This window comes from Salvelinus sp. IW2-2015, linkage group LG19 (assembly GCF_002910315.2).
Source record: "Salvelinus sp. IW2-2015 linkage group LG19, ASM291031v2, whole genome shotgun sequence".
In the NCBI taxonomy this organism is placed as follows: domain Eukaryota; kingdom Metazoa; phylum Chordata; class Actinopteri; order Salmoniformes; family Salmonidae; genus Salvelinus; species Salvelinus sp. IW2-2015.
This window is the reverse complement of record NC_036859.1, coordinates 19,967,395-19,978,951: the sequence shown is the minus strand read 5'-3', so window position 1 is coordinate 19,978,951 and position 11,557 is coordinate 19,967,395. Positions and strand designations below refer to the sequence as shown.

The window sequence follows — 11,557 nt, the reverse complement described above, 5'->3', positions numbered from 1 at the left end:
GCCTATTAAAAATAAGAACCAAAATCCATAGTGGAACTATTTCAGGAGCAGTTAGCACCTCTATCTACTCGTAGTTTAGAAGTTGAAGCATTAATGTTGGATTTGTTCTGAAAGGGAACCACTACAACTCAGCATTTTATATGGTAGGCTACTTTCTCAACAAATATATCAACCATAGCCAGGCGGAGAAATACATTTTAAAGTATGTTTTTTCTTTGTGAGAAAGGCAAGAGGCGGATTTTCAGTAGGCCTACTACCAAAACTAGATACTGAAAAAAACGGAACTAGTTTTTATTTCCTATTCCGTTTTATTGAAAAACGCATTGGACGAGGAATAAACTAGAAACCTCATAAATTAATATTTATACTTTTGTGTGGGAGAGAGAGAAAAGTGSCACAATTGGACATTGAGTATTTCACTATGGAAGAAAATTATAATGGCAATAGAGAGCATCAAGATTCGGGCGAAGAGTCCAACAGAGCTATTCTTCCTCTTCTCCAAGCACCTGGGAACCAGCAACCGCACCGGATCACCAACTTTTATATTGATAATATTTTACGACCAGACTTTGGACGGAGGAAAGATGGGACTTTTAATTATGATGAGAATCACCTCAATGGACGAGAGAATAGTCCTGGCCTTCCCCCAAAATCTGGGCAGTTCGGTGGGACGGTGTCAGGGGAAGGAACATCGAATTCTCGTTCAGTCAGTGAGCCAAAAAAAGCAGATATTGTTGCAGATACGCTTCTCAAGCCCGGAGGAGAAATTGGAGATCAGTGCCTGAGCTCCGACTCGGAAAGTTCTCATGCCAATTCTGCACCTTCTTCGAAACCTATGCTCTGGCCAGCCTGGGTGTATTGTACAAGATATTCGGACCGACCATCATCAGGTAACGTCTAGTATTTTTATTGCCTTAGTATTTAGTACGAATATGAATACCATGAGCCATTGGATCGCTTGAGCGCAATATAAACTGACTCAGTGAACTAAATATGTCGAAAAATAAACCTGAAACCACATCCTGCAGCCACATAATACAAGCATTTAAAGTATCCCTTTGTGTAACATATTTTCAAGTCTTTGTCCTGAACTTTTAGGAAATTAATAAAATAATATTCTAATTCTTTTTTTACCTGCCAATTAGTGAAAAATATTCAGAATTTATCCATAACTACAGAAGACTTCGATTATCCTAGGAATTCTGGTTTCAAACCAAATAGCCTATATATCAGGCTACTACAAGTAAATGTTATTTTATTTTTACTGTTAGCCTATTATAAGTCTATTGTCAACATATAAATATTTGGCTAGTCATGCAATTTTATCAAGCTGACAATTCCAGTTGAATTATAAAGAGAGAAAAAAAGAAAACGAAGAAAAAATAGAAGTAAATCATTTTTGGAGAAAAAAAGGTTTGAAACTATCGTAATATTAAAAATATCGAAGTAGTAAAGTTTCAAAGTAACTTTTAAAGCAGTAGCGAAACGTTTACACCATTGTTCCTCAGTAGTCTTTAGAAAAAAATATAATTCGAATTTTTGTTTACAATGGAGCGAGGCAAAAAGTATATTCCGTGCACGTGCAATATGAGATGCGTGCAATCAGACTTTTAGAGTGCAACGTTTGGAGAAAATAACTGGAAAAATATTAGGAATAAAAACTTTAGCTACTTTTACTTCTCTCCTCTGATATATTTAGCCTGTAGTTTTCATAATATTCTCAAACTATTCTTATATTAGGATATTAGGTCTAGGCCTAGCTGCTGGTTGTGATTTATTAATGTCAATCTTCCATTATGGCCTATAGCCGAATGTTTGTTTTATTTATTTTTTCTTCAACTTCAGAAGTGTATCAAAGCAACTATTATAGTTGGCCATTTTCATTTAGTTGGCCATTTTCATTTCATTTCTAGTTAACATCGTTTAAACTTAGGGAATTGTCATATTGKACTATTAATTTAGCTTTAGAAGCCCTAACATAAAGTTAATATTGTTAATATCCCATTGTCGTATAACATGTAGCCTATAGGCCCTATTTTATGCATAATGGAATGAATACATTAACTTCTCCGAACAATTAAAAAATAATAGGCAAACAAAAGAAAGTTTCATTATGCTACTAAACAAAAAACGTTCCCACTGTGTTTAATGTTGGTCTTAAATAGCATAGGCGTGCATTTCACGAAATAAACTGGATAAAAACCATTCCAGAAAACGGAGGGTATTTTGCCGTACGAAAAAATATGCTTCGATGGAAGATGGGCCAATTGATCATAATAATATTCAAATGCTATATTGTGAAGCCAATAAACGTGTAGCTGCGAATCGATCTCTTATTTGGTGTAGAACTAGCCTACTCCAAACAGCAGAGTTCCAATAAATGTTTACAATATTCATTACACATTTATGAAAATGCAAGCTTATAAATGTAGTTCCTATGGTAACAGTGAGAAAGGGGCGCCTATACCGCCTCCCTCTAACCCCGCCCCAATCAACACCATCATCGTCTACTATGCACACAAAACATCAAACCCTTTTAGAATAGGCTACACTAAATTCTAATGACATTTAGGCCTATAGTTTATTGTGTCTATATTGGAAATTTGGCTAATATTAATACCAACACAATACTTATTCTGCTACTAAAGGCCCATATGGCCTACTAGGCCTCCTTGGCTACTAGGCCTACACTTGATATTAATTAGTCTGGCATTAGTGATCATGTTATTGAGGACGTTGAAGGTATACTTTTTTTCGTTTCAAAGTCTGATCATTGAATGTATTCTAATATACAGGGCCAAGATCTCGAAAACCAAAGAAGTCGACCACGACAACGACACCAAGCAAGGATGACAAGCGCCCAAGAACTGCCTTCACAGCAGAACAGCTCCAGAGACTAAAAACGGAGTTTCAGACTAATCGGTACCTGACCGAACAGAGAAGACAAAGTCTGGCACAAGAACTCGGCCTCAACGAATCTCAAATTAAAATCTGGTTTCAAAACAAGAGGGCCAAAATAAAGAAGGCTACTGGAAATAAAAACTCTTTAGCCTTGCACCTGATGGCACAAGGACTATACAATCATGCCACATCATCTAAGGATGAAAAATCAGACAGCGATTGAAGAAAAATAAACAATGCAATAAATAACTTTAAAGGGCCAGTGTACATAATACCAGCAGATATTTAAACATGAATGAGGCAGGATTTTGCAATATTCTGTAGCCTATATACAGTATATAGGGACTAAACCATTTTGTGTTATAACACTTGCCATGTACTCCCTGGAACTTTAGAATGCTTCATCTTCATTAAAGTTTGTTTGGTTTTTGTTGTTGTTGGTAGGCCTACTTGACTTTGTGGACACATTTAACCRAAATAATGAAAACATGCTTAAGTCCAAAGATTTGTTCTGCTGCATTTTGCAAACCTGTGAATTTAAATAGCCTAAATTGTGTTTATCTATGATTTACATTTATCACACTGTTTCGTTGTATTTTGATGTTTATGTTGAAAATACATTTGAGGTTCCTTTGTTTTGTGTAAAAATACAGCCTTTGAGTTGATATGGAGGGACCATAAGGCATTGAATTAAGCGTATTATCTGATAAGAATGCATTTTTATATTCGAATTCTGCATTAGCTAGGCTATAGTTCTCGTGAGCATTACATTTTAATTATTTCAGCAAAATAATTCAGCTTTGGGTAGGCCTATTGATATGAGACAGATTTGATAAAAATAAATAAATAATATATTCAATAGGCCTGCCTATACGTTACTTTAAACTTGACCCAAACGATAGAAATGAGTTGAGGCTTAAAAGGAATGTAACCTAACTTAACTTTCACTAAAKGACCTCTGTTGAAATAGATAGCATATTGTAAGAAAAACAAAATAGTATTATATAAACCGAAATATGTGTCTCGTATGCAAGCGCATAACACCAACTTTCTTGCAAGTTTTCCATTGGTTAACAATGCTATGATGCACCCAAAAGTTGAAGTCATGCGCGCTTAACTCATATCCAATGGGTTTTAAATAGGGAGGAGTGGTGGATGGCAACAACTGGAATTGAACAGATATCCATTTGAAAGTATCATGGAAATGCAATCGTTTTGGGTCAGTTCCACTACCAACAAAATCAATTTTTACCCCGGCTCAAATCAGGATTTCAGTGCCAAGTGAGGCCTATACGGACTGTATGTCTTCACTTCAATCATTATAGTCTTATTAAAAACTTCAGGGATGAAGTAACGTCAACGGGCGTCATATAGGTTTACTGTACAAATAATGTAGGCTATAGATACGGTAAAGAGGTCAATCGAACTCGACCAAATCACTGGAATTGCCATGGAAACGAGTAGAGGAAAGGGCCATGGGGTCAAGATCCCGAGTCTCATTGCCCCCCAGCAAAATTAGCCTACATTTAGGCTATTGTTTATATGTGTATTTCACACTATGTTGAGGTAAAACTCGGAGTATAATGCTTGTATGGATGTCAACCCCAACACATGTTCATGTAATCGTTACCAATCAACTGCATTACAGTTAAAAACGAATTTGACTACYACCACCGATTTCTGTACGCTAGCTATGCTAACCAGTTTATACGATCAGGAGTTAGCATTTAGCAGTCACTTCTTCTAAACCTGAAAGAGGACAACTTCTACATGTTATGCAGCGAAAACAGCCAAATATATCCAAATCGGACTTAAGTAACCACATTGTGGGCTGGTTACAATACATCACGGATTTAAAGAATATCCACTTTGTTAGATCAGATTTGTTGAATGTGCGCCAATCTGGTCTGCGTTCCGTTGAATCCTTTACCGCATCTATCTATATCAAATAGTCCATGCGTTCTATAGTATGAAATACATGTTATTATTTGCAAATAACATAACATTCATATTTATGAACAATACTCATAGTCTACGTGGTCATGTTTCTAGAAGAGACACTTCTGGAATGTTTACATAACTTATTTATCTTGCAATACCTTGTTTTTGTGAATGAAACGTTTAGAGGCCTTTGCATGAAAGCTGCAATCTGTCACCTGTATATCATGTGAGACAAAAGTTGCTGTATCCATACCAAATTGTGGTCTTATGATGTGAATGATCTTTCATTGTCAATATTAAAAAAGTGTGTGTAAATTAAAATCCAAACTTAAAACACACTTTGCCTTAAAAGTCCCGTAAATGAACTTTTCTATGAGTACTGTGCTACAAAGAACTAACACATTACATGTCTCTATCAGGAATGGGCTATTACCATTAGAGATGGTATACAACGTGAATTTACAACATCATTTTGAAACATGTATAAAGAAGGACAAAGTTTTGGTTGTGTTTCCCCCCCGGTATTCTTTGATATGAGACAAATGTAAATAATTTGTATCATAACTGTGTAGTTAACTGTAAGTAAATAAACCACAATAATACTAACACAATTTTAAATCCTTTATTTTCTATTGTGCTTATAAAGCAATAAACAACAATATCAGTACTCTAACAATACAGGCTGACTAATAGCGTACTGTTAATTCAGAAACATCCACTCTGGGAATAATTTGAGGCATAAATGTGATATGGCCAAGTCACATGTGTGTTGAAACAACATAATATCAATTAGCATAACAATTACTGGCCTGTCTTGAAGGTTAATGAGACAGCAAGGAAAATTGCATCCTGCTAAACAGTACAGAACAAAATGTGGGCAATAGGGCAACTTCAAAATATTGTCCTCTAATAGGCAGTTGATAAATTTATGGAATATACTATGATGCAAGTTCACTGTTGGGCTAGCTGGATGGGCTAGCTCTCAATAGACATATTTGTGGATTTGTTTTCTCATAAAGAGTAAACTGCATTGTGGAATTGGCTATTTGCAGGTGGTCCTCGGCTAAATAAACCTTGAAAGAATACATTATTTCATGCATCAAAATTATGGTTATACTTTATACAGTCTGCAATTAAAGTGGTGTTTACATAGACATTACATGCTAGTAATGGCCTACTGTAATAGGGCTACTTGCAGAGTTCAAGTTACTTAAAAAAGTTGAATTGTTCAAAATGAACAGAATTCAAACATGGTATATAGAGAAAGTATCTTGTCCCCAATGACAATGGAAAAGATGACTGTTGGTTTCACCAGGCAAACAGTCTAAAATGTATTTACTAAATGAAAACTACTACCGAAATGTTGACCACAAAAAAAGTTACACATGAACTTGCACCAAAACGCACCATGATGTTATAGACAGTCTAAGTCATATGCAGCATAGTATACCTAATTTTAGTCAGGTGACCACCCCACAAGTCATAGCTAGGGAGTTTTTCCTAGCCACTGTACTTCTACACCTGCATTGCTTGCTGTTTGGGGTTTTAGGCTGGGTTTCTGTACAGCACTTTGAGATATCAGCTGATGTAAGAAGGGCTATATAAATAAATTTGATTTGATAGCGAAGTCAAAATACAGATTTCCATTCCTCAAGTCAACGCTATGCTGAATGCAAGCCACCTACACTTAGTAGTCATGAATAGAGCTTTGGAGCCTAACATGAAGACCCAGCATCTCAACAGCAAAATGTAGTACAGTTGTACACATTATTTCTGTATCCCAGAAATTGCTTAAATGTGCCAAAACTCTTTAAGGATCTCAAAGTGTTGTAGGAATCCCATGCCAGCAATTCCACTCAGTTGCTACAAATAACATTTACCTTGAAATCATTTGCTCTGTCAAACATGTCCACAGCAGATAACAAAGTGGGAATTAAAAGCTTATGGAAACATTCAAACTAGTAAGTTCAATATGATACATATCCTCATTAAATAAAAATTGAGACTTTTCTGCGTTGTTTGGAAACAGAGTTAATAGTTAATAACCCAGAATGTTAATAACCCAGAATATTGAGAGCTATCCCATCCCCAGTTTCTGCCTGTAACGGAGTCTCTTATCAACAAGATCAATTTCCCCTCACATACATCAACCAAGTAAGGTTGGTAAAATCCAGATCACAATGACACCTTYTCAATTTGATCATAATACACTATACTCATGTTGATTTCAAAACTGCCATACATAACCAAGCAATTCAAACGCAATCAAATATGACTGAACTTCAGTCACCAAAACTGGTTCCAACACTCTGCGGTCTCAGTATTACCTGATGCTTTTTTTTAAAACAGAAAAGGATCCAAACACAAAAGGGGGAATTATCTGTGCGGACAATTCGTAGCATTGACCTGCTCCTCAATGCCCCAGAACCTCATCTGCATTTCTATTCTTTCCCAGCTTGTATGTGGAAGTAACACCCAACGGTCACTGACTTGATGAGCTCTCTGGGTTGAGAAAAGCTGGTGCCTCTCAGACGCTGAGCTGAGCAACTCGGTTGGTTCCTCAATGGAGTCTGTGGCCGGGAGCCCGATGAAGGTCAATGCCTTCGGTCACAGCTGCAGGAGGCTCATTTCCTTTAACCCATCACTTCTTCTACACATCAGAATTCAAAATGTCCCTAAAAAGGAATTTCATAAAATTATGTAAATATCAAAATGTTCTAAAAAAATCCATCCTCAATAAGCTTGTACCTCAACTCTCGATAAGAGTGATGGATGATATCTTTTGAGCACCTAAAAAAATATGGGGAACAAATTACGCTAGCCCCTCCCCACCCCAGTCCATAAATTTGAGAATTTAGCAATACATTTTTTTACTGAAATCTAGAGCCATAATCATTATGCTTAATTCTACAGATGTAGATGTTTGATTATTTTGATGTTGAGAATTTTCTTGTACAGCAGTAAATGCTCAATTGTAGTGTATTCTAAGTTTAAAACGGCTTCTAAAGTGTGTAATTTCCCCTTTAAAAATGGCAGAATTGATTTGCCCTAACAAAAAATACATCAACCCTTACAAAAAATGTCCATTAATTATAATCCACATTTCCTGTTGCTGCAGGATTATTTTGTTGTTGTAGCAAACTGGCTAAAATTAAGATCTGTCAAAAAAGGTGTATTTTTCTGCAGCCTCATGACTGGTAGTTACATTTTTTAGTAGAATTAAATATGCTTCTCTGCATCTCTGCACTAATGTGAGTAAAATATTGAAAGGAATGTGAGTCTTATTCAATACATTTAGATATTGCTTGCTTTTTCTAAAGTCTACCAACCTTGCCAGCAGGCATGCCAGCTAAGATAGTTCCTTTGCAGTATGCTGGGGCACGTACCACTAAACAAGTTAGCTATTCTAACTTGATTGATAGCCTGAAATGGCTTCTTGGTAGGTAGTTATCAGTTTGGGAACCTAGATGTGTTGGGTAAAGCCAACTTCATAAAATTGCTAGATGGCTAGTAGTATTATAGAGAATAATTTGATTCCCCCCCCAACAGGACCAATCTGAGGGAGCACGTGCCCCTGTGCCCCCTATGGGCATGACACCTCTGCTTTTGAGCATCAACAACACAACTGAGCATCAACAACACACAAGTGGTCAAATCATTTCTGAATGAGATGGTCTTGAAATTACATTTGAGAAATTGTTTATCATAGTCCTTATAACCTGTGTGAGGGTTGCATTTCCTCTGAGAAACCCCCTCCAGGAGTCCACTCAGCATACTGCAAAGGAACTAACATGCATAGGACATTTGCATTACTGGTCCAGTTTGTCCAGCCATTTTGAGCCCCTTGCCAACAGCACCTTGGTAACCCTTGATCTGTCATGAAGTTAAGCTCAAGCCCTAGACACCGAGAGACGCTATCCACATAAAGCTGACACTTTCTTAAACCAGAATAAACTCCCAAAACACAATTTCTAGGAAATCGCAACAAGTTGAAGACTTGTTTTGGGAGATTGGGAACCTATATGTGCTAGCTAAAGCCAACTTCATAAAATTGCTAGGTGGTTAGTAGTATTAGAGAATAATCTTCTGAAATATTTTTTTCTTTTCTTCAACTGGACAAATCTGTGCCCCGTATGGGCATGACACTTCTGCTTTTGAGCATCAAGTACACAACAAGTCCACAGAGAACTCTTCATGTTGATGAAAGTTCAAGTTTGGATAGTAAGTTCTAACACATTTTCATTGCCTGCCTCTGGACCTGAAAATGATTTGACCACTTTCCAGCCACAAGACCTTAAAAAAGGTCCACATTCAAATGCCCAAAGACAAATAAATAAATAGCTTGCCCTACGTGTTAGTTATCACAAGTTCACATATCCTGTGCCATAAAATTGAACCTCTTCCAATTGGCAGAGGCAAAGGGCAGTCTGATTCAAAAAGAACATACATATCAGAAAAGTATTGGATGCCTCGTGTGTCTCTCAAACAAAAGACCCATCCTGTCCCTTCCCCCCACTGAGTTATTCATCCATAGTTTTTAAACGCTTCCTAGTCAAACTTGAATATGGAATGAAGAGCTAGGGCTTTGTGGCGGAAATATAATTAAGCTGGTGAAAGATGTATATGGTGAAGAATAGGGATGACATCAGGCCAATTTCACACTTGGCACTCGGATGGCCGGGCCCAAGCTAGGCTCTTGCCACGCAACACAGATCAAAGCACGCTGCCACTACCAAAAAGGCAAAAGAGGACTTAAGTATGCTAATCTCCAGGACAAATATATTTTAATCTGGTTAGAATACAAGTTAATGCCGCAGCTCAGTGACTGAACTTTATAGAGACAAAGGGAAAGATTCACTTTCCCAACATTTCTGAAAGAGATGGTCTTCCTGGACCATTGAAATTGCATTTGAGAAATTGTACAAATTGTTTATCATATAGTTCTCATTACCTGTGTGAGGGTTGCATTTCATCTGAGAAACCCCTCCAGCAGTCCACTCAGCATACTGCAAAGGAACTAACATGCGTAAAAATGAGCATTTAGTGGTCCAGTTTGTCCTGCCACTTTGAGCCCCTTGCCAACAGCACCTTGGTAGCCCTTGATCTATCATGAAGTTAAGCCTTAGACATCCAGAGAAGGCTGTACACACACAAAGAAAAGCTTACACTTTCTTAAACCAGAAAAAACTCCCAACACACAATTTAAAGGAAAATGCAACAAGTTGAAGACTTTTGTTTTGAAAGAACTGGAAGTGCAGTATGGGGAAAATGCTGTAATTCCTGATGGTAATGAAAATTATATATTGTATCTCGTTTGTATTCAACTAGTCTGGTTCATAGGGTTTCATTTGTCACATGTAGCCAGTGAAASTTTGACGCATACAAAGCTTGACCCATGCATTTGTTCTTTGGCCAAAGGTTTGACATGTTTTTCGAAAACTGACCCAAATATTTCCACAAAGAAGTATAGATACATTTTGTGTAAAACTGTACAAAAATGATAAATAATTAAAATATTTAGATCATAAACCCCCCAAATACTTGTGATTATTTGTCATTATATGATGAAGCGGTGAGGGTCATTAAATGTAAATTGAACATTGTCCATGAAGCACAAAGAAATCTCCTCTGTAGGAAGTGTTCAATCTGTAGGTGAATTTACAACCTGTGTGCTCTGAGATATGAGTGTTATCACAATTGGGACAATCATTTACTTGATTTAGGCACAGACTCATTTGTGTTATAGGGAGGTGGTTATATCAGGCCAATGTATAACTATTAAGGCTCTCATGTAGGTTTTTTCCCCCCACTGCAAACATTTTGTAACATTGCAAATTCACCGATAGAGGGAGATCCCGTTGGATTCATTTTTTCGCATGTTCTGATCTAAAGCTGGGCAATATGGAAAAAAAATCATATTGTGATAAATTGCCCAAATTGATGTGATAACGATAAAATAGAACGTCCCGGGTCTATTCTGATCTATATCCTTTAAAAAAAAAAAAAAWGGGTCATAAMATCAAACGTAAAGTTCAAATAACAAAATACAAAACAATACATCTAAAAATAAGATCAATCAAACAGGTGTATTTTGGGGGGGAGGATACATTTTTTAGGATAAAATGATACATTTTGACATACTCCTACAGATTTTAAAGCTCATAAAGGTTTAAAATGATACCACAACGAATTCAATTGTTTCAGATGACGGGACGTAAGGGGACTTCCCATTTCAAAATCAAGAATCAACTCCCTCCTCCATCCAGGATTCACGGTGCAAATCAAATGCAACCTGCCATGCAGAAATCCACCATCTCCAACGGTTGACTTCTGGACCAAGAACAGGTCTGGATAGTCAACACAGTCGGAATTCTATAACATTACAAACAATTCTAAAACTGATCAGCTGATTTTTTTCTTTTAAAATAGGCAAAAATTGCTGATCCAGCTCACCTTGACATTGTCTGTAGGATGCCACGCCATCTTTTTTGACATGGCTGCCTCCTCAGTCTCTCACAGCTGAGTACAGCACATTTAAACTTAGCTTTTTCGTTTTTTACACCCATCTTATTATTTTGAGTGCCACTTCTTCCTCCTGCATTTTTAAGAAATGTATCATTTATAAGTTAGGCCTACTAGGATTACCTAAAGAAACAAACCTGACTTTCTATCTAATGATACAATTCCGTGTATCTGACAACATTATACCAGCATC

The 11,557-nt window shown here is 36.8% G+C and overlaps 1 protein-coding gene across 1 annotated transcript; it reads left to right on the top strand.

The window, feature by feature from the left end:
- LOC111978966 (homeobox protein engrailed-2b-like) lies at positions 1 to 5,180 on the top strand. Its single transcript, XM_024009219.2, has 2 exons — positions 1 to 890; positions 2,796 to 5,180. Exons 1-2 carry the CDS (start codon positions 422 to 424, stop codon positions 3,122 to 3,124), a joined length of 798 nt encoding a protein of 265 aa, XP_023864987.1. The 5' UTR covers positions 1 to 421; the 3' UTR covers positions 3,125 to 5,180.
- The last annotated feature ends 6,377 nt before the right edge of the window (positions 5,181 to 11,557 follow it).

Bases quoted from the DNA above. Each gene is read 5' to 3' on its own strand.
- LOC111978966 (XM_024009219.2), top strand. From the start codon at position 422: ATGGAAGAAAATTATAATGGCAATAGAGAGCATCAAGATTCGGGCGAA. The intron at 891-2,795 runs GTAACGTCTAGT...TCTAATATACAG, and splicing joins TTCGGACCGACCATCATCAG to GGCCAAGATCTCGAAAACCA.